The 21,740-nt window shown below is 46.9% G+C and overlaps 1 protein-coding gene across 1 annotated transcript in view; it reads left to right on the top strand.

The window, feature by feature from the left end:
- Tgm3 (transglutaminase 3) overlaps positions 1-10,853 on the top strand; it is a 31,662-nt gene extending 20,809 nt beyond the window's left edge. The window contains exons 10-13 of the mRNA XM_077800164.1: positions 3,173-3,481; positions 6,552-6,709; positions 10,131-10,264; positions 10,706-10,853. Of these exons, the coding sequence (XP_077656290.1) occupies positions 3,173-3,481; positions 6,552-6,709; positions 10,131-10,264; positions 10,706-10,853 (749 nt within the window). The remainder of the gene's footprint in view (positions 1-3,172; positions 3,482-6,551; positions 6,710-10,130; positions 10,265-10,705) is intronic.
- Positions 10,854-21,740: the final 10,887 nt, after the last annotated feature.

Raw genomic sequence — 21,740 nt, 5'->3', positions numbered from 1 at the left:
TTGGAAATTGTTTTTGGAACCAGCAGCAGAGTGGTTGATTCTTGGTGGTGGCCTGTGAAGGTGAAGTTCATGGTTAGAAATAGCCCAGAGTAATGTAGCACTTGTTCTAGCAGGTCATGGTCACTCCTTAATGGGTTCAATGGTTCACTCTTTCTGAAATGTTTGGAAATAGTTGATGCATTGTTCCTTGCAGCTGATTCCCAAGGTCAAGAGGAGAACTCTTGCAAAGGTGCTCACAGTGCCCCCTAAAATAAGCTTGAAATCTTTTGAGCAACTTCTGGTTCTTCTTGGTGTTGTCCAAAGTTTACAGAAGAGGAAATCTGAGACAGGGCCTGACCCCTATGCCAGAGGTACAACCCTTCTGAGTGACGATCTTTGTAGAGATTTTTGAGAAATACCTCTGGGGTCATGAGATTGATGGCCTCAGTTTGGCCTCCACCTGTCTCTGCAGGGTATCCCCAGAGTGGAGGTCAGATGAACCTTCTGTCAGTCCATAAGCATGCAGGGAGCCTGTCATATCTAAAAAAATAAATAATTAGAGCCAGGGTTCTCCAAAAATAAGTTATATTTATTTGGGAATGGCAGAGCATTGTAATGGGAATACACGTACCATAGTGAACCGTGGGTGTGTGCAAAGAGAGTGAGACAAGGAGACGTTTTTTAAGGCAAAAAACAAAGATTACATCAGATATTTTGATGCAATAAACTTTGGGCAGAATGATTAATAACCAGAGTGACATCAGTCCAAGGGTTAACAGTCGCTGGGAAGATGTCCTTGTAGAGGTCATTTTTGTGTCTGGCCGTGGTGGCCTCTGTGATAACTCTTGGTTCTGGCAGAGTCTTTTGAGTTTGTTGCTGTCAGTCCATTATACATGAGAATTATTATTATTATTATTATTATTATTATTATTATTATTCTGGTTAGGGTTGACACCAGCAACTCCATTTTTATGCCGACAGCTCTCCTCAGCCATTCTTGAGTGCCTGCCCCAGGCTTGGGCCCGGGGCATGCGACAATAGAGAGCACGGCAGACAGGGTCCTGGGGGAGGCAGATGGAGAAGGAGGGTTTTTCAACAATGTCATGATGCAGAAACAGGTGTACAGAGAACAAGTGACCTAGGACAGAAAGTGAACTCCAGTTCTACCACTTATATCTATGCAGCCTCAAGCAGGTTTCATATGATCTCAGATTCCTGGTTTCCTCACTGGGAACATGGGAATGGCAATACCTGTCTTCAGTTGGATTTAAATATAGGGCTGTACGCAGTGTGCCAAGTGCAGTGCCTGGCATCTACAGAGGACTTAATAAATGGTGTGGTAGCCTATCTTAACATCTGTAACCTCCCTGGAATAATGACTTCTCAAGGCACTGCTTACTTGCATAAAGGAGCCTATGAGTCTCCTATTATTCCTGCACCTTGATCCTGCTCTTCCGGGGCTCTGGCTAACCCAGCCAAACCCCCTAAGCAATGGAGAGAGGCTAAGTAGGGGGTCCCTGCAAAATTTCCTGGAAATGCCTCAGCCCTGGCATGAGCAAGACAGATCACCCTGACCAGTGTTGCCCAGTCTTTCTTACCTGATAATACCAGCTTGTCTCTGAGGGCCCCAGGGAGGAAAAGCTCATAAAATGGGTTGCTAAGCATTTACACAACAGCAACACCACAGGGAGAAAACAGCAGCAGGAAGTTTAGTATTGAGTAAGCCCAGCAGGTGACCTATATAGGCATCTAAGCGCTGAGCCTCATTGTGCAAACACACCTGCTTGGAGGTCCCGGGCATAGAAGGCTCAGATCCCTGCGTGCTCCCAGCTCGCTCACAGCCCTGGGCATGGACTGACAGCGGACCAGACAATGGAAGGGCATCCAAAGGAACCCAGCCTACCAGCAGCTCTTGGCTCGGGTAATCAATCTGGCTGCCTCCTTTCAATAGGGCGTGTGGGAGGAACCTTAGGCCAGGGCTCTAGAAGGTCCCTTCCTCCTCTGCATCTAATCCCCAGCTTGGCTTGACCTAGTCACCTCTTAGCCTGATGTGCTTGGATCCCTCAGCCTCTGAAGTCTCTGCCTATAACCTACAGGCAAGAGCTCACCAAGTTGTCAAGTGCTGATCATAAGTCACCTGGCGCCTTAGAAATGTCACAGGTTGGTTGAGGGAGCAAGGGTCCATCGGGTGGCCTACAGAGGTCAATGTGGTCATTCTTCCAGATTCCTGGGAGAACTCTCCTTCTTCTTCTCCGGGTCCAGGCAGGGAGCCTCATACCGCCTAGCCGGCCTCAGGCTGCTGAGTCAGCCTGGCAGAGGCCAGTAGTTGGTTACTCAGCTTTTATTGCCCCCAGAGCCCTTTTTGGGTACATAATTGTCACTCTCCAAGGGTTCCTTATCCCCCTCATATTGGGCAGCACTCTCAACTGCATCAGAATCAGAAAACCCACCCTTTTATTCACAACTTGGAACCATACCAGCCACGGGAATTTCTAGTTGACTGGCACAGACAGAAATGTCACTCTCTGACTTTTAAAGTGCCTTTAGACACAAGGCAGGGGAACACAGGGAAGTGTTTTGAGTTGTTTTTTTTTTTTTTTTAAACAAAATCAGGTCTAAATCATAACTTTGGTTTTTGTATTTTTTTTCTTATGAATTCATCCTAACCTTTTTCAGCTCAGTTTTTATTATTTACTTTAAAATGGCCTGTTAAGTCCCATAAAAACCTTTAAAAAAAAAATAAAGCAAGGTATGGTGGTGGTCTACACCTGTGCTAAGGTAGGAGGATCTCAGGTTTAAGGGTAGCCTGGGTAATTAAGTAAGATCCTGTCTTAAAATTAAAAAAAAAAAAAAAAAAAAGGGCTGGGTGGTAAGATCACTCTGAGTTCAATTTCCAGTACCAGAAAAAAAGAAAGAAATCTAACTTGACACGAGAATGACCAAGCCATATAGTCATCTTGGGCAGGAGCAGACCAGCCTCATGACAATACTGACCAGATTGGAGAAAGGACCCGCGACCCGCAGCCTGGGAGCCTCAGTTAGGAGTATGCATGGATATCTTGCTTTGAGTGTCATAGTGGCAGAGCAGTAGAGCCAGTGTTAGTTCCAGGACCCCCCTTCCAGGTAGGCCACTGACCTTCGTCCCAGTTGCTGCCACCTCTCTGAGATGCTGCTGCCTTTTCCCAACACCCAGGTTCTGGTGAGGAACGACAAGTGCAACAACGGGCAATGAAAAAACTGAAACCCAGTGCGTCCATCAGGCCGACATCGGCCGAGAGTGAGGAAGGAGAGGGGTCGTCGCCCAGCATCTCTGGGAGGTTCAAGGTCAACGGTGTGCTGGAAGTAGGCCAAGAAGTCAACCTAATCCTGCTGCTCAAGAACCAGAGCCAGGACCGAAAGACGGTGGCCGTGCACATGACCGCCTGGACCATCGTCTACAATGGCACCCTTGTCCACGAGGTGTGGAAGGACTCTGCCATCATATCCCTGGAACCCGAAGAAGGTAACTCGTCCTCTAAGCGGTGCAAAGTAGTTAGCAGTCTGTGGAGAACTGGAGGGCTCCTGCTGGGCTCCCGGTGAACTAGCTGACTGGGGACAGAGGAATGAAGGAGGATAAGCCTCAGATTTGAGTGCTTGGCAGTTACCATCTCTATGAACAGCATTAAGTCGTGATGGTATCAACCAAAATCCTCTTACACCCTAGGAGAGGGAGGGAAGGAGACGTTGGCAGCTCATAGTCACAGCACAGGCATACACACCCCAGCAATTTGCAGAGTGTCCTTAAATACTACTTTGTTCAAATCTTCTCCAAGAGGGTAGATATTAGTGTCCTGTTTAGAGATGGCATCAAAGCCCTTGAGTGGCAATGCCAAGGTCTTCACATTGGTTTCCAGAGCCTGTTTGCCATGTCTCCATTCCCACCTTCACCCCGCCCCCACCTCACTTCCCCTCCCCAGGGATCGCTTTTCAGGTTCAGCCCCAGGTGGACTGTCATAGACCACAGGGTCTCGAAGCCTCCCAGGGTGTGAGTGGAGTTCTTGATTCCTGACAAAGTGACAGGTTTTCTTGGAGCTTTGAGCATTTGGGAGGAACAGTGAGTGACTCCTTGCCCCAGGGTGGTGCAGGCAAGTGGGGAGGGAAGAGGTGGAGCGGAGGAAGCCAGCCGGGTTTTGTGGGATCAGAATGCAGGTATGCCCACACTGGCAAAATCCTTCCAGCTGTGATGAAAAGTTTGGACTTACAAAGCCGATTAGCAAGGGCGGGGTAGCTATTTGCTTCACATAATGGAAACTGATTAATGATGTAGCCCATCATGAAAGAATTGTGTCTGCAGAGAAATTGAGATGTGCTTCACCTGTCAGAAGGCAGCATCCTCCACCAGTCTCTTGTGGCAGATTTTGGTAGAAATGTTTTCAATATCAGAAACAACTTGTTTTAATGTTTTTAAAATTTGTTCTAATTATTATACATGACAGTAGAATGCATTATGGCACATCATACATAAATGGAGTATAACTTCTCATTCTTCTGGTTGTACAGGATGTAGAATCCCACTGGTCATGTTGTCACATATGTCCATAGGGTAACACCGTCTGATTCATTCTACTATCCTTACTACCCCCCTCCCTTCACTCCCCTGTGTCTCATCCAAAGTACCTCTGGTTTTACCTAGCCACCCACTCGTTGTGAATTAGCATCTGCATATCAGAGAAAACATTCAGCCTTTGGTTTTTTGAGACTGGCTGATTTCCCTTAGCATGATATTCTCCAGCTCCATCCATTTACTTGCAAATGCCAAAATTTTGTTGTTCTTTAAGGCGGAGTCATGTTGTATTGGGTATATATACCACATTTTCTTTATCCATTCACCTGTTGAAGGGCACCTAGGTCATTCCATAGTTTAGCTACTGTGAGTTGAGCTGCTATACACAAAAGGCACACTGGGGACAGTCATGGCATTGCTGGTGGGACTGAAAATTGGTACAACCATTCTGGAAAGCAGTATGGAGATTCCTCAGAAAATTTAGAAGGGAACCACCATTTGATCCAGCTATCTCATTCCTCTGTATACTCAAAGGACTTAAAATCAGCCTACTATATTGATGCAGCCACGTCAGTGTTTATTTCTTTTTTTTTTAATTACAGCATTACAGTTATACATAATGGTTGGGTTCATTTTGACAAAATCATACAGGCATGGGATTCAATTTTAATTCTGTTTGTCCCTCCCTCCCTCCTCTTCTCTTTCTCCCTCTTTTCCTCGCTCTACTCTATTTATCTTTCTTTCGCTAGTTTGTTTTTGATTGCTGCTTCCTATATACACATACAGGTGATATTATTTACCTTTGAAACTCAAAGGAGGATTTTGTATTGTTTGTTTTCATGTTTTGTGTGTGTGTGTGTGTGTGTGTGTGTGGAGTGTGTGGTAGTAGGAACTGAACCCAGGGCCTCACACATGATAGGGAAGCATTCTACCACTGAGCTACACTCCCAGCCTTGGAAGAAGCTATTTCTGGAGGCCAAAAATAATCCACATAAGGGAAATGGATTCAGAAACATCCTTTAGCAAGAGACAGTGGACCAAAATGGGAAAGAGGTGGGGAGGCAGGCACAATGGTCCTGGAGACTTGATGCTGTCTAGTGCTTGCTGGGTGATCCTAGGTAAGTCTCTTGCTCTCTCAGGTTTGGATCCAGACAGTTCAGTCACTGAGAGGGTTGGAGCATCTGATGCAAGGGACTGTCTTTTCCTTTCTGGGGACAGTCATGGCAAATTCCTCCTGGATCAAAAGCAGCACAACTGCATGAGGGAGAACAGTGTCCAGGGCCGTCAGAGCAGAGGCAGTGCCTGTGGACTGCAGTAGCAGAACAGGAGATGCCCTGAACCCTGGAGAGGAGCTGGACAGATGGGCTCCGGCCAGGGAAAGCAGTAGGGAACAAGAGGCAGGTGGAGAAGGGCAGACGTGCCTGTTCTGTGTAAGGAATGATGAGAAACGTGGAGGTGAGCCGGTCACAGACAACGCAGGGCCAGCTGAGGGTCTGGGCTCCATCTCTGAGGTAGCCAAAAGCCATGGAAGATTTTTATTGTGACATGAAAGAGGAGCAATATGATTTAGAAAAATGTGGCCTTGCAAAGCTTTGTCACTGGCGTGTGGATGATTCCAGAGCAGGAGAGCCCAGAAGCGGGTTGGGGAAGGTTTTGCAATAGAATCCCAGGTCATCAGATGACTAGGAAGGCTCCAAGCACTTCTTTAGCTGATACCCTGGCTTCCCTCCCCGGTTATTATTGTGTTGTCATCGTTATTGTCACTGCCATTAGGCAATCAGTTAACATTCCCACTCCTCTCTGCCTCTTTAGGAGGAAACTTGTCTTTAACATTTTCCAAAGCAGGGAGTGACAAAGCCCATCCTTTCCAGAGTCCAGCTCCCTGGAGCTCTGGGCCCTCCCTGGGCCCTGCCCTGGAGCCCACCCAGCGCAGGGCCTGGCCCAGGGAGGACTCTCCTCCCTGCTTGACCTGGCTTGACAGCAGGGTCCATCCCCACCCTCCCTCCATTCCCCTGGCTTCTTCTTACAGAAGTGCAGCATCCTGTGAAGATCTCGTACGGTCAGTATGAAAAGTACCTGAAGGCAGACAACATGATCCGGACCACAGCCATATGCAAGCTGGCCGATGAGGACGAGGTGGTGGTGGAACGGGACCTCGTCCTGGACAACCCTGCGCTGATCCTGGAGGTAAGGGGATGGGGGGAGTGCCTCGGCCCCCAGCGTCCAGCCTCCGCAGCTCGGCACACATGGTAGAGAACCAGGCTCAGCTTGGCTCAGGTCTCTGCCAAATGCATCAGCCCAGGGCTCTGCTCAGGCCACAGTGTGTGCTTCCTATCTGGAGAGATAAACAGGCACAGTTGCTGGCTGCTTCTTTGGTTCCCATTCTTGATCCACTGGGGACATCAGTGAGGCAGGACTGGGGAGGGCTCGCTTCCGCCTGTTGGACCATTACCGAGCACGTGCTGGACTCTGGGCCATGCTGGGCCCAGGAATCCCAGAGGCCCAGGCTCGGGAATCCCAGGGTCCAGGAGAGCTCCAGTGTCCTTCCATGGCTGCCGCTCAGTCACCGTCCATGGATCAGATAACTAGCAGACTTGACTCCCCGCATCTCCCCAGCCTCTGGAGCCCAGGGTTGTGGAATCATGGACTCTTAGAAGCCAAATCTTAGGTTCTTATATCCTGTCATTCACAAGTAGGTAAAGCAAGGCCCAGAGAAAGGGGAACAGACAGTTCCTACCAGAGCCGGGGCTAGACCTCTGGCCCCTTCCCCTAAACCTATGTCCTTTCCAAGGTTGGTCGCCACAGCAGCATCCAAAGTGGCTGAGCCCTAGGACCCTCTCTCTGTGTTCAGAGCTGGCCTTTGTCTTCAGACTCTGCTCCCAGACTCCCTCCTAGGAGCCCTGCCATGCAGGGGCCCCAGCTACCACTCTGTCCCTTCTTCAGTGCCAAGAAGGAGCGTCTGTGTGGACTCTAAGCCTGTCTGTCCCCCTACAGCTTCCCCAGTGCCTGGACGGTCCATGTGAGGACAGCAGGCAGAGGCAGTAATTCTGACCTCAGGCTGAGCATCAAATGGGCCTCAGGATGTATCAGCACCGACACTCTCTCATAGGGATAATAAGACACTTCCCTTTCAGGGTGCCATTTCCCCTGGGAAGCCTTTCCTGACGCCCCCAAATCAAGCCTGCTCCCCAGTTATACACTCCGCCTGCCCGTCTTCTTCCTTCACTGCATTTGTCCCAGCTGAACTCTCTTGTTTATTGGTACAATGGTTTGCTCCCCTCCCTGACTGTAAACCGAAGAAGGCAGGTGCCCCCGGGCTCTTCACTGAACAGTTTCTTAGTAGATCATCAATATTTGTAAAATACAAAGCTCGTCCTCCTTGGGTCATGATTGGCCAGAGCTGTTGGTCTGGGCTCGCATTCTTCCCTCCAACCCCCACCCGGGGGACAGATGGCACTGTCAGTCCCCTCATGTTCCCTGTACTGTATAGCCTTCTTTCTTCACAAGGCTTTGCCAAGACACTCTCCCCATCTCTGTTGACACAACGGATGGCCAAGTGTCCGTTCCAATGCCTCAGGCTAGAAAATGACGGTGGCTAGCAGCCAACTCAGTTATGAAAACATTTTGCCTTAAAATGATGAGTGTTGAAATGAAGCTGTTTTTCCCCATTCCATTCCTTTATCCAATATCCTCAGACCTCCTTAGAGTTATATTTTATTCAACATTTTAACCCTATGTCTTTTGGATCTCCATTTCAAGGCTACTTTATCTTTACAAAGAAAATCAGAACACGCACAGGCCAGAAGGGTCCCATCGTTAACCTTTAATCTTTATGAAACGCCCCTGAGTCTCCTTCTTACACTCATGTTCTCTCCTGGAAGCCTCCAGACAATGGACTTGATTGAACAAATCCAGGCCTCGCTCACTCAGAGCACGGCACAGATTTTTAAACTCGCCAAGGTGATTTGTATGAAAAGATAACAATTTGGGTAAAATCCCATTATCTCATCTGGCACTGATTGACAATTAGCATTGAGGACCTTAGGCAGTAGAGTCAGAAAGTCGAAATACTGTTCCAAAAGTTGACATCCTCCAAATCTGTGACCTGTGGTCCTCATGCTCTCCTTCCGGTATATTTACAGATCAGGGTTAGTAGGAGAAGATGGTCAATAGCAATAAAGAAAAAGAAACAAACACGTGGAGATCTCCAATATCGATGGAAAAAATATGACATCTACTTATGTTATATCCTAACAGCCTAAAATAGTGCTTCACTCTTAAAATTATACCAACACTTAAAATCATGGTCTCGAGACCACTTGAACTATGCACGAATTATTGGTCGGTATAGCAAGGCCTGTCAAAAGGGGTGAAGGCTCGGGAAACTGCTGGGCCCTGCTGCTCCTAGTGTGTGGATTTCCCAAGTTATTGCATTAGTCTGAACGCTTTGTCACTATGCAATGAGTTGCTGTGAGGACCAATGACAAGAAAAACAAAAACCAAACTAACAAAACACAGCAACCTCCCGTGATCCTAAAAGCAGAAGAAAAGAATTCCCCCAGCCACACAATTTCCATAATACTTTCCTCCCTGTCTGTGATCTCATTTGGTCCCTTCTAGTACAGGAGGGATAACTGTCGGTCTTTACCAGATATGTCTGTCCAGAGTGCTGGCCAGCTCTTTGCAGAAGGATAACAGCTTTCTCTGGGCGTGGTGGCACATGCCTGTAATCCCAGTGGCTTGGGAGACTGAGGCAGGAGGATGGCAAGTTCAAAGGCAGCCTCAGAAATGGAGAGGCACTAAGCAACTCAGTGAGACCCTGTCTCTAAATAAAATACAGAATAGGGCTGGGGATGTGATCAGTGGTCGAGGGCCCCTGAGTTCAATCTCCAGTACCCGCCCCCCCCCCAAAAAAAAGGACAATAGCTTTCATCTTAAACAGTCCAGTTGACTTTTCTGACCCTGAGTCCTGGCTTCACTTTCTTTACCCTTGACTGGTCAGTGTTGGAGCCCTACCCAGACCACAACATGACACACCCAGAACCAAAGTTTGGAAGGAAATCAGTAGACTGGGTTGTCATCAAAGAAGAGTGGCATGGATGGAGTGGGGGGGACCTAACACCTGTGACCAGGAGCGAAGGGCTCTGGCTGTGAGCCGGGATCTGAGCAGAACTCCGAAGCCACGGGGCCTCCTTGGAAGAGAGGGTCTGGCTTCAAGGCGAAAAAAACAAGCCCAATTACTGGGAGGCTCAAGAAAATGTTATTAAATTCAGCATGAAAAATGTCCTAATGCCCCAATAGCTGGCAGTTGGGATGAGCTGTTCTGGGAAGCAGGGGGCTGCCCTTCCCTGCGGAGTAGCAGAGAAGCCATCTTGCGCTCGGCTGCTGTAAGAGACCCTCTCTCCCTCCGAGCCTAGTTTTCACCTCCATAGCGTGGGGTTGATGGCGCTGGCTAAGAATCCCCTACTTGGATGTTGAGAGCCATCGGGCACTTAGGAGGGCTAAATCAATGGCCCTCCCCTTTTCAGGATGTTCTCAGTGACATCTCCCCCATGTGTCACCACCTCATCCTGCCCCGCCCTCACCAGGTGGCCGTTCTCCTCCACAGGTGCTGGATCAGGCTCAGGTGCAGAAGCCTTTGAATGTGCAGATGATCTTCTCCAACCCCCTGAACGAGCCGGTCAAGGACTGTGTGCTGATGGTGGAGGGCAGTGGCCTGCTTCGGGGCAACCTCAAGATCGAGTGAGTCCCAGGCCGGAGCGGCCGGTGGGGGGATGGCAAGGGAGGGACAGAAGGCCTGCCCTGGGCAGGACAGACAGAGCTCCCTCTGGCCTTGAGTTCTTCACTTTTTTCGGTGCGGGGCGGGGGGGGGGGGGCAGGAGGAGGTGGTCTTGAAACTCAACAGTCTGCATTTGCATTAGGTTTGGGGGTTCGCCAGTCCTGAGCTCCTGGGAAGACCCAGTCACCAGAGCTAAGAGCCAGCCCTCAGGGCCCATGCTTACAGGGCCACGAATCTGCCCCCACAGTCCCCTGTTGGGTGTCATAGGGCTAGAGGGTCCAGGTGACCAAGAGAAGCAGCTGGAGGGAGCTGAAGAAGTGGTCAGGGTTGGGGTCACAGAAGGCCCATGGGGCCCCAGGTCTGTGTCTCTCACATCAACACTGCTCTGTACCCTTCCCCACCAGCGTGCCAGCTCTGCGCCCCAAGGAGCAGTCCAAGGTCCGTTTTGAGATCCTGCCTACCCGGAGTGGCACCAAGCAGCTGCTGGCTGACTTCTCCTGCAACAAGTTCCCCGCCATCAAGGCCATGCTGTCGATCGATGTGGCCGAGTAAAGGGCCCCGGCACCCCCCTACAAACCTGGGTACCATGCAGCAGGAACGCTCACCCGTGGAGCGAGACCTCTGCCTGTGTGGCCCAGACTCCGCCCTCGGAGGCTGCCGGACATGAACTTCCAGCACATCCCCCCTCAGCTCCGGGCCAGGCCTTAATCACTGGCCTGTGACTTAAATCATTTTTGCACATTCCCAGCTGCTGCCCCCCGCTGCAGCTTCCTGCTGTGAACCCCATGACCCTGCTCACCCTTCAAGCCGGTCAGAGCACCGACCCAGGCACTCTGCACATGGATACCGGGAGGAGCCAGTCTGGACTGCTTGGTGATCCCCAGCCTGCAATTGGGACACATCTGCTCCGCCCTTGGGTCACCATGGACGGCAGGGAAGGCTTAGTTGATTTGCTGTAGCGTAACATCCTTACACTCAAAATAAATAAGTGCAATCACATGGCAACAACTCTAGCGACTGCTGTTTCACTTGGGCTGGTGGAGGAGACAGAGGAGCCAGGGCCAAGACCTTGTGGAGAAAGGATGAACTTGAGGGGGGGAGGCCTTGTCCTCTGTGTTCCCATGTCCGTAGGAGGTGGAGTTCTTCTGTGGGGCTCCAGGTGCAAAAACAGGAAGACATTTCAAGCCAATCCATGGAAAGATTTCTAACATGAGGTCTAAAAACAGATAAGGCTGCCTTAGGAGAGAGTTTCTGGTCACGGTAGGCTCCACGCACACCCTGTGTGCTGGGCAAACTCTTTTAAAAAATGTCTCTACATGTTTCCCCATTTTCTGTTGCTGTAACAAAAATTCCTGAGGCCACATAATGTTCAAAGAAAAAAGAAACACTTGACTCACCGTTTTGGAGGTATCAGCTCTGGTGAGACCTTCATGGCAGATGGCAGGAGTATATGTAAGAGGGAAAGATAAAATGTCAGAGAGTGGGGAGGGACTGTCTTGCTCTGCTAAAGCAACTTGTTCTCATGAAAATTAACTTGAGGTTCCAGGAGAACCACCTAATCCCGTCCAGCACCTCCCAGTGACCTAACGACCCCCCAGAATCTCCCTCCCTCTTAAAAGTCCTTCTAGCTCTTCACACACGGCCACCCTGGGAACCAAGCCTCCAGCCTGTGAACCCAGACCACAGCACCTCCTGGGTGCCTCACCCAGGACAGAGGCACCACTTCAGCTGGCCACACAGTGCTGTTGCCCAGAACCTTCTCTGCCTTCACACGTGCTCCTCAAACATTCCTTGCCCCTTAAAACAACCCCAAGCAGATTCCATAGCTTTCCTGTCACTTGCTCTGGTTAATCCCTTTGTGGCAATTCTACCGCACGCTCCCAGTTAAAGGGATCCGTCTGGTCTAAATAGAAACCTTGACTCCACATCGGCCCAGGACCTCTCCCCTCCTGCTCAGTTCAGTCCTGCCCCAGGCTTGTGAAGGGGGCACGGTTGTCCTAGTCGTCCCTCTCTCCCTTCCTTCCTTGCTGGATCCCTCAGAGCCAGAGCAGTGGAGAGAGACTCGGTGGCAAAGGTCCACTTTCACTGGTGCTGAAGTCGGGGGGCGCCCAATCCCTGACCAGGCAGTATTTCAATGCAGCCTCCCTACTGACATGTTTCCTGATGTGGGCCACCGGGGCCCTCTTGGTTCTGGCCCTAGAAGTACAGCCCCCCGCCCAGGCGCCATGGAAGTTCACGGTGCTGCTTTCATGATGGTGGCTCACTTCATGGGGGCCATTGGCCCTTGGGAAGCTCACCCCCTCTTGCCCCTCCAAGCAAGAGACCAGTGGGCTGCCCTCAAACGCCCTGTCCTCTGCCTGCAGTTCACACAGTTAACGGAATCTCCTGAGGGAAGTCAGCAGCAGAATCTGGGTCCACATTTGGCCCCCATGTCCAATGCCCCCAGGAACTCCCACCAGGCCCCCACTCAGATGACTGAGCACAGCAGGCCCCCAGCTGCAGAGCGAGGTGTGCTGTGACGCCTCTTTAAACATCTTCCCCCTCTCTGTGGACTCTTGGGGTCGCCCTTGGCCTTGGCTTGGGGATAAGGGGCGTTCTATTCCTCATAGAGACTCTGCCCCAGACCCCATTGAGGAGCATCTGTGTAAAACAGACAGACCCCCTCTGCTCTGGATTCTGACTGAAAGAAATCCCAGAAACTTCTATCTCCTTCCATTCATGGGAGGCTTACCCCAGACGAATACCCTCAAGCATCATCTTCACCAGCCAGCATTCCTTGGGGCTACACTAATTACTAGCCACAATCATTTTTCCTCATTTCACCATCTTTCCTGCCCCCATGCAACCCCCCACCCTCCCTCTCCTTTGCCCAATCAAAGTTCCTCCACTGTACCATGCCTACCCCCTCCCCATTGTGGGTCAACATCAAAATGCATTCTGTTGTCATGTAATAACAAATTAAGAAAAAAAATATTTTTTCTACCCCTTGAATTGGAGATGAACCTCAGTATTTGGCCTGCTTCGGCCAATAAAACCTGGCAGAGGTGAGACGGTGTGAATTCTCAGAGCCAGTCCCTCGAGAAGCTTTGTGTACTTCTGTTCTCACCCTCTTGGGACAGTGCCCAAGATCACTATATGAAAACACCTGATCCATTCTTGTGTCAACCATGATTATGTGTCAATCCTTTGTCCCTTCAAAAAATACCTTTTCAATAAGTGTAATTCATCACATCAATAGATTTAGAGATAGGAATCATGATCATCTCAATAGACACAGAAAAAGCATTTGACAAAATTCAGCACCCCTTTATGTTCAAAACACTAGAAAAACTAGGGATAACAGGAACATATCTCAACATCGTAAAGGCTATCTGTGCTAAGCCCCAGGCCAACATCATTGTAAATAGAGAAAAATTGAAGGCATTTCCTCTAAAAACTGGAACAAGACAGGGATGCCCTCTTTCACCACTTCTATTTAACATAGTTCTTGAAACACTGGCCAGAGCAATTAGACAGATGAAAGAAATTAGAGGGATATGGATAGGAAAAGAAGAACTTAAATTAGCACTATCTGCTGATGATGATACCTCTGGTTATCGGTGACGAGTCCTGCTTCCTCACATGTTGAAGTTTTTTTTTTTTTACTGAACTTTTCATTATTCTTTTTTTTAATTTTATTTTTTTATTGGTTGTTCACAACATTACAAAGCTCTTGACATATCATATTTCATACATTAGATTGAAGTGGGTTATGAACTCCCAATTTTACCCCAAATGCAGATTGCAGAATCACGTCGGTTACACATCCACGATTTTACATAATGCCCTATTAGTAACTGTTGTATTCTGCTACCTTTCCTACATGTTGAAGTTTGAACATTAGAGAAGCACTCCAAGGCAAGCATATAAAGCAGGGGCTTAAAAGGGGGTAACATAGACTTCTCCTGGGAGGGAGAAGGGCGCCATAGTTGATATCCTGGTACCCCAAGAAGCGAGGTGTTCTGCCCTGTTTCTATGTGTCCTAGGCTTCCTCTGCTCTCCTGCCTTCTCCCACTCTTATATTTCTCCTTTCTTCCTACAGGACTAGGCCCAGGAATGCTCGGTGGGGTGGCCCAAAGGTGGGAAACAGGTGGGCTGAGGGGGGAAGGGCAGGATGGAGCAGCCAAGGACGCATTAACAAACTTCTAGCTCCCTGTATGAGGGGCAATTCCTGGGACAGGTTACTTTGACAACAGGTTGGAGCAGGGGCAGGTTCTGGATAAGAGTGGAGAAAGGGCTCTGAAGGAATTAACATTTCAATCCTTCAAGGGACAGTCTCCAACTTCCCAGACTCACTCAAAATTGGCCTGACTCCATCTGACCTGACTCGATTTACCTATCTATACTGACTGCTTGTCTAATTCTGGCTTCAATAATATGACTCTATACCTAGAAGACCCAAAAATTCCACCAGAAAACTCCTAGAATTAGTAAATGAATTCAGCAACGTAGCAGGAAACAAAATCAACACCCATAAATCAAAGGCATTTCTGTACATCAGTGCAAATCCTCTGGAAGGAAAATGAGGAAAACTACCCCATTTACAAAAGCCTCAAAAAAAAAAAAAAAAACAAAACTTGGGAATCAACAACGAAAGAGATGAAAGATCTATACAATGAAAACTGTAGAACCCTAAAGAAAGAAAACAAAGAAGATCTTAGAAGATGGAAAGATCTACCTTGCTCTTGGATAGGCAGAATTAACATTGTCAATACGACCATACTATCAAATGCACTATACAGATTTAATGCAATTCTGATCAAAATCCCAATGGCATTCCTCATAGAAATAGAAAAAGCAATCATGAAATTCATCTGGAAAAATAAGAGACCCAGAATAGCTAAAACAATCCTTAGCAGGAAGAATGAAGCAGGTGACATCACTATACCAGACCCTAAACTATGCTCAGAGCAATAGAAACCAAACAGCATAGTATTGGCACCAAAACAGACTGGTAGACCAATGGTACAGAATAGAGGACACACAGACTAACCCACTAAATTACAATTATCTTCTATTAGACAAAGGCACCAAAAACATAAATTGGAGAAAATATCGCCTCTTCAACAAATGGTGCTGGGAAAACTGGAAATCCATATGCAACAAAATGAAATTAAACCCCTATCTCTCACCATGCACAAAACTCCACTCAAAGTGGATCAAGAACCTAGGAATTAAACCAGAGACCCTGCATCTAATACAAGAAAAAGGCCCTAATCTTCATCATGTCAGATTAGGTCCCAACTTCCTTAGCACAGAATTAAAATCAAAAATCAATAAATGGGATAGATTCAAACTAAAAAGTTTCTTCTCAGCAAAAGAAACAATCTGTGAGGTGAATAGAGAACCTACATCTTGGGAGCAAATTTTTACCCCTTACACATCAGATAGAGCACTAATCTCTACGGTACATAAAGAACTCAAAAAGCTAAACACCAAAAAAACAAATAACCCAATCAATAAATGGGCCAAGGACCTGAAGAGACCCTTCTCAGAAGAGGATATACAATCAATCAACAAATATATGAAAAAATGTTCATCATCGCTAGCGATTAGAGAAATGCAAATCAAAACTTCTGTAAGATTTCATCTCACTCCAGTCAGAGTAGCAGCTATTATGAAAACAAACAACAATAAGTGTTGGCGAGGATGTGGGGGAAAAGTCACACTCATACATTGCTGGTGGGACTGTAAATTGGTGCAGCCAATATGGAAATCAGTATAAAGATTCTTTGGAAAACTGGGAATGGAACCACCATTTGACCCAGCTGTCCCTCTCTTTGGTCTATACCCAAAGGACTTAAAAACATACTACAGGGACACAGCCACATCAATGTTTATAGCAGCACAATTCACAATAGCTAAACTGTGGAACCAACCTAGATGCCCTTCAGTAGATGAATGGATAAAAAAAAAGTGCCAATTGAATATTCAAATGTACTCAATTAAATATTATTCATCAATAAAAGAGAATAAAATCATGGCATTTGCAGGTAAATGGATGGAGATGAAGAATATAATGCTAAGTGAAGTTAACCAATCCCCCCCCCCAAAAAAAAAACAAGTGCCAAGTGTTTTCTCTGATATAAGGAGGCTGATTTATAGTGGGGTAGGGAGGGGGAGCATGGAAGGAAAAGACGAACTCTAGATAGGCAGAGGGGTGGGAGGGCAAGGGAGGGGCATGGGGTTAGAAATGATGGTGGAATGTGATGAATATCATTATCCAAAGTACCTGTATGAAGACACAAATGGTGTGAATATACTTTGTAAACAACCAGAGATATGAAAAATTGTGCTCTATATGTGTAATACAAATAGTAATGCATTCTGCTGTCATATATTTAAAAAAATTAATTTAAAAAAGAGGAATATATAAAGAAATTAATTTTTTTTAAAAAATAGAAATATCTTGTTCCTCTGCAAGGAGGGCAGTTAGCTGACAGCTTCAGCTGATAGTGCCTTCTGGCTCCTTTTCAGCATTTGAGGCGTGCTCTTCCTGGGTAGCTCCAGGCAATGACTGAGCCAGCAGGAGAAAGGGCACCTGTTGAATTCTGCCCATCACTGGGTTCCTCTAGTGGGCGATTTTTGCTCTGGGGCTCCCCTTCAGGGTGACTGAAATTGACAGATCTCCACTGCAGACGGAAGCTCTCCTTTGCACATCCCTGATTTCTCCCCTGTTATCTTTCAAAGTCTCTATCACACACTCAACAAATCTCTTAACTTCCTAACTCCAGCTCCGGGTCTATTATCTGGAGGACCAGCTAATTGGTGGTAACAGGAGTGGCGTAAGAAAACAGTAATTTGGAGGAGAGCCCATCTTCATTCCATATCATTCCAGGGGATGTGGAGAGGGTCACTGGATGGAGACCTCAGAGATTTGGGTTCTCCAGAGGCTCCTGAACCCTCGAAGCTCATAGAGATGGATGATGCCCTTCCTATTAGTATCCCGCCATGTTTATTTTTGAAACAATGTTGTGCTACGTTCCTGAGGCTGGCCTTAAACTTGAAATCCTCCTGCCTTAGCCTCCTGAGTTGCTGGGATTACAGGCATGTACCGATGTACCCAACAGGGCCACACTTTTCGTGACATAGGATTTAATACTGTGACCACCAGGACACCAATGCTGGTGCAGATTTGCAATTAAGTGGCTCCAAACATCTGGGAAAAGTGATGGCTTATGTTGAGAAAGACTCACCAGGACAAACCCCATCCTACACTGAAGAGAATCTGTAACCTATATTAGAAACAAAGAAAGAAATTAATAGATGCAGCTTCCTCCTTAAATCTATAGCCAGACTGATCAGGAAAAAACTGAAAATACAATGACCAACATCAGAAATAAAAAGCTGGACACAGTGGCACACATCTGTAATCCCAGTGGCTAGGGAGGCTGAGACAGGAGGATGGCAAGTTCAAAGCTAGCCTCAGTAAAAGTGAGGCACTAAGCAACTCAATGAGACCCTGTCTGTAAATAAAATACAAAATAGGGCTGGCTCAGTGGTCAAGTGTCACTGAGTTCAATCCCCAGTATCAAAAAAAAAAAAAGAAGAAGAAAAGAAAAGAAATAGGTTATTTGAAGAATAATAAAGGGATACTACAAATAATCTTATGCAAATAAATTTGCATAACTTAGATGCAACAATAAAAACTACCTCCACATCTACTAAAGGAATGAATTTAAAATGAAGACAGGTAGAAAAAACTGAGCCTAATCCAAGTAGCCAGCCACAGATCTGCTTGCTGTCACACATTGTCACGTGGTTTGTTATGCAGCAAAAGATATTATTAAATATCATTAGTTTCCATCTCCATGAAAACTCAAAAGTCCCCTCTTGTGGGAAGCATCCCAAACACTCATGGCCTCTCCTCCCTCTGCTCTCCCCTTCACTGTGCATAGGTCTTTTTTAGAACATTTTGACATAAAGTCAACTGGCCTATGTCTTTTGTCCCCTCTCCTAGACCATGTACTTGTCATGTGCAAGAACCATTTCTTTTTTTAGCCCTACAACCTCCACATCTAGACAGTATCAGGTATAAATTAAGCACCCATATATGTTCTTGAAAGAGTTAAATAAATGATATTGTGGATGAATAACTGAATGAATTAAATGATGAATGAAGTGACCACCTGGAATGACTGAAAGAAATGTCATATCTCACATTCACTGAGAGCGAACCCTCTGTTGGTCTCTGTTCTAAGACTTTGAGAGGTATTTATTTAACCTTTCCAACAATCCTCAAGGATAGTGCTCGTCTTATTGCCATTTGCAGATGAGGAAGTTACTGAGGTCACAGATAAGTGAGGTCAACAGGGGACAGAGCTGGGATTCAGTCCCAGGTGGTCTGGCTCCAGTGCCTGATCTGCATGTCATGCAGTACCACCTGTCCAGCTATAAATGCCATAACAGGGTTACGAAGAGACAGGGAGGTAAATGATGCAGAATATCAAGGCAGTGTCTCTGCTATGATGCCCAGCACCGTGAAAGCACTCTTGGACGATTCCTCCAAGTCTCCTTTCCTGTAACTGCTAAGTTATTGGCTCTCTCATTCCTATGCTGAGGCAGTGTCATTGGCAGGGGCCCCAAGAGTCCCTCTTCCCAGAAGCAACCTCTTTGGCCTCCTCTTCTGGCTCTGGGCCACTCTCCCTCCCAACCTGTATCATAATCTCCTTGGGAAGCCAGCCTCAGGGAGCTACACTCAACCTGGAGCATGCCCAATACCAGGGACTCCCCTTGCCAGTACATAATTTGTCCTCTCAACAACCTTCAAAGGTGGATATTATGGTACCAAGGGGAAACAGTGGTTTAGAGCAAGTTCTCTCTGTTCCTTGCTCCCATACAAGCCTTTCTTTTATGATCAACTATAATAGTTTTTAAAATAATGTAGTGATATCGTATCACAAAATATGTATGTTGGTCAGTTTTCAGTTACTGTAACAAAATACCTGAGATGATTACCCTCTAAAGAGAAAGGTTTGTTTTTCATACATGTGGAGATTTTAGCCCATGAAATTTCAGCCCATTGTTTTTGGTGAGGCAGCACATCATGGGGTGGGGGTGGGGGGTCAAATGATGGAGTAAAACCCCTCAATTCATTGCCAGAACTCAAAAGAAAGAGTGAGGAGGGGCTACGATCTCACTACTCCCTTCAAGGGCACACTCCCAATGATCTAAAGGCCTCCCACTAGGCCCTACCTCTTTAAGGTTTGACCACCTCCCAATAATGCCATAGATTGGGGAGTAAACCTTTAACACATGGAATTCTGGGGACACTTAGGGTCCAAACCATAGCAACATGGTGCTTGGTGACTTTATGTGATAAGTTCAATGTGCCCTCCCTCCATGAGGCATAACTTGTATTGTGCAAAACTGCAATGACAGAGGAGTGTTCATGCAGCAATTCCATCAACCTCACACACCCTTCAGGTTTCACTGGCTAAACCTGCACATTTACCATGCCTCAGAGGACACAGAACTGAGGGGGTTTAATTTGGAACAAAGTTAGATATTACTTATTCATACATTTATTTATATTTATTATTTAAAGTAAGTATTTCTATTTTACTTCTTTTATTGCTTCTGATTACTTAAAATCTGAATATTTAGATTTTATGGCTACTCCTTAAAAAATTATCTTTCTCTATATTAAAATAAAAATATTTAAATATATGCAGACACATTAAAATATTTTTTACAGAAATATATTCACAACATAAAAAAAATCTTTATATAAGCATACAAAGGAATTTTAAAATGTCAGACATCTCCTCTTTCCCCAACTCATGCCAGAGGACACACTTGTTGCTAATTTGGAGTGAGCCTTTTCCAATATTTCTGAGCCCTTAGGGATTCGAGTGGAGCACCCCCTACTGGTTCCTGGGAAAAATCCAGACCCATGTGCAAATATCTGACAGTGTTTCAGTCCCACCGAACTATGTAATGCCTGTGGGGGTTGGGAGCATGACTGTACAGAAGGATTTGAGAATTTTTCTTATTTGACACTGGCAATCTAATGCTTTTTATCCTGTAGGATATGACCTTCTGGGGTCACCATGCCATTAAATTCCATGACCAAGATTTCACTGAATCACAAATGATTATTGAGCCCCTCCTGTGCTAAGTCATGGAGACTCATCAGAAATGATTTGTGCTTTCTGGAAGTCTGGAGTCCTGGGGATTGGGAGGGATGTAAGAGGGGTAGAGGTGAGGATGCAGTGAGTAATCATATAAATACAAAATAAAAATCCAAGTTAACAATTACTACACTGGTGAATAAAAGCCAGAATGGAGCATGTGTGGGGGAGGGACCGGACAGGAGAGGCTCTCTGATGGGGGACGTGTGAGTTGACACCTGACATGAACTAGGAGGGGAAATCGTGTGAATCTCAAGGAGCGAAGTGCAGGGACCAAACCCTGAGGTGGGAGCATGCCTGGCATGTGTGTGGAACATGAAGGAAGTGACGTTCCCAGGGTGCAGAGGTGAGGGTGCAGGTAATCAGGGGTGAGGACAGAGAAGGTGGGCCTCATGAGCCATTGTGAGAACCTTGGCTTTTATTCTGAATGTGATGGGAAGCCCAGAAAGATTTTGAGCAAAGAAGTGACAGGATCTGGCTCTTGTTTAAAAGAAAGCCTTGGGTGCTGCAGAGAATCCATGGAGAAGGCTACCACAACCATCCAGGTAACAGAGGCATCATGGTGGCAGGGACCAGGGTGGTAGCAATGGGTGGGCTCGGAAGTGGAGACAGAGCCCAGGAGTCATGCCGAGGGATTGGGTGCAGGAGGTCAAGGAAGAGGCATGCAGCTGACACCCTGATGTTTAGGCCTGAGCAGTTCAGTGGTTCTGTGTGTCTCCACCGACCCTCAGAACCTAGCGGCCATGTTTTAGGAAGCCCAGACCACATGAAGCGGCCTATGCAGGTGCTCCAGGCAACAGACCAGCTGAGGTTCCAGCCACCAACCATGGGAGTAACTAAGCCCTAGATGTTGAGTTATTCCCAGCCCTTGAGACCTCAAGCTGAGGCTCTAGAGACTGTGGTACAGAGGCCAGCCATGCCACAGTGCCTTGTTCAAACTTCTCACCCTTGGGAATATACAAAATATTTTTCACGACTGAATTTGGCATAGCTTGTTATGCAGCAACAGTGACTAGAAGAAGCCTCAGTGCAGTCAGCCTGATGCATAATTCCCCAGTGTCATCATGACCGTCTCCCCTATTATTTCCAGGGTTGTCAATGTCCAAGTAGGTATTAAAGCCAATTATAACCTTTATTCTAAATATTATTTTATTATGGTCTCCTGTTGTGCTTGGCTGGTGTCTGTTTGCTGAGGGCACAGATGCTTTTTCCACCCAGGGCAGAGACAACCCTGTGATGCTGCTTAAAAACAGTTGCTTATAGTCAA

This window comes from Urocitellus parryii, chromosome 6, assembly GCF_045843805.1.
Source record: "Urocitellus parryii isolate mUroPar1 chromosome 6, mUroPar1.hap1, whole genome shotgun sequence".
Lineage (NCBI taxonomy): Eukaryota > Metazoa > Chordata > Mammalia > Rodentia > Sciuridae > Urocitellus > Urocitellus parryii.
Note: the sequence above shows the minus strand (reverse complement) of the source record. Positions and strands in the feature narration are given on the sequence as shown.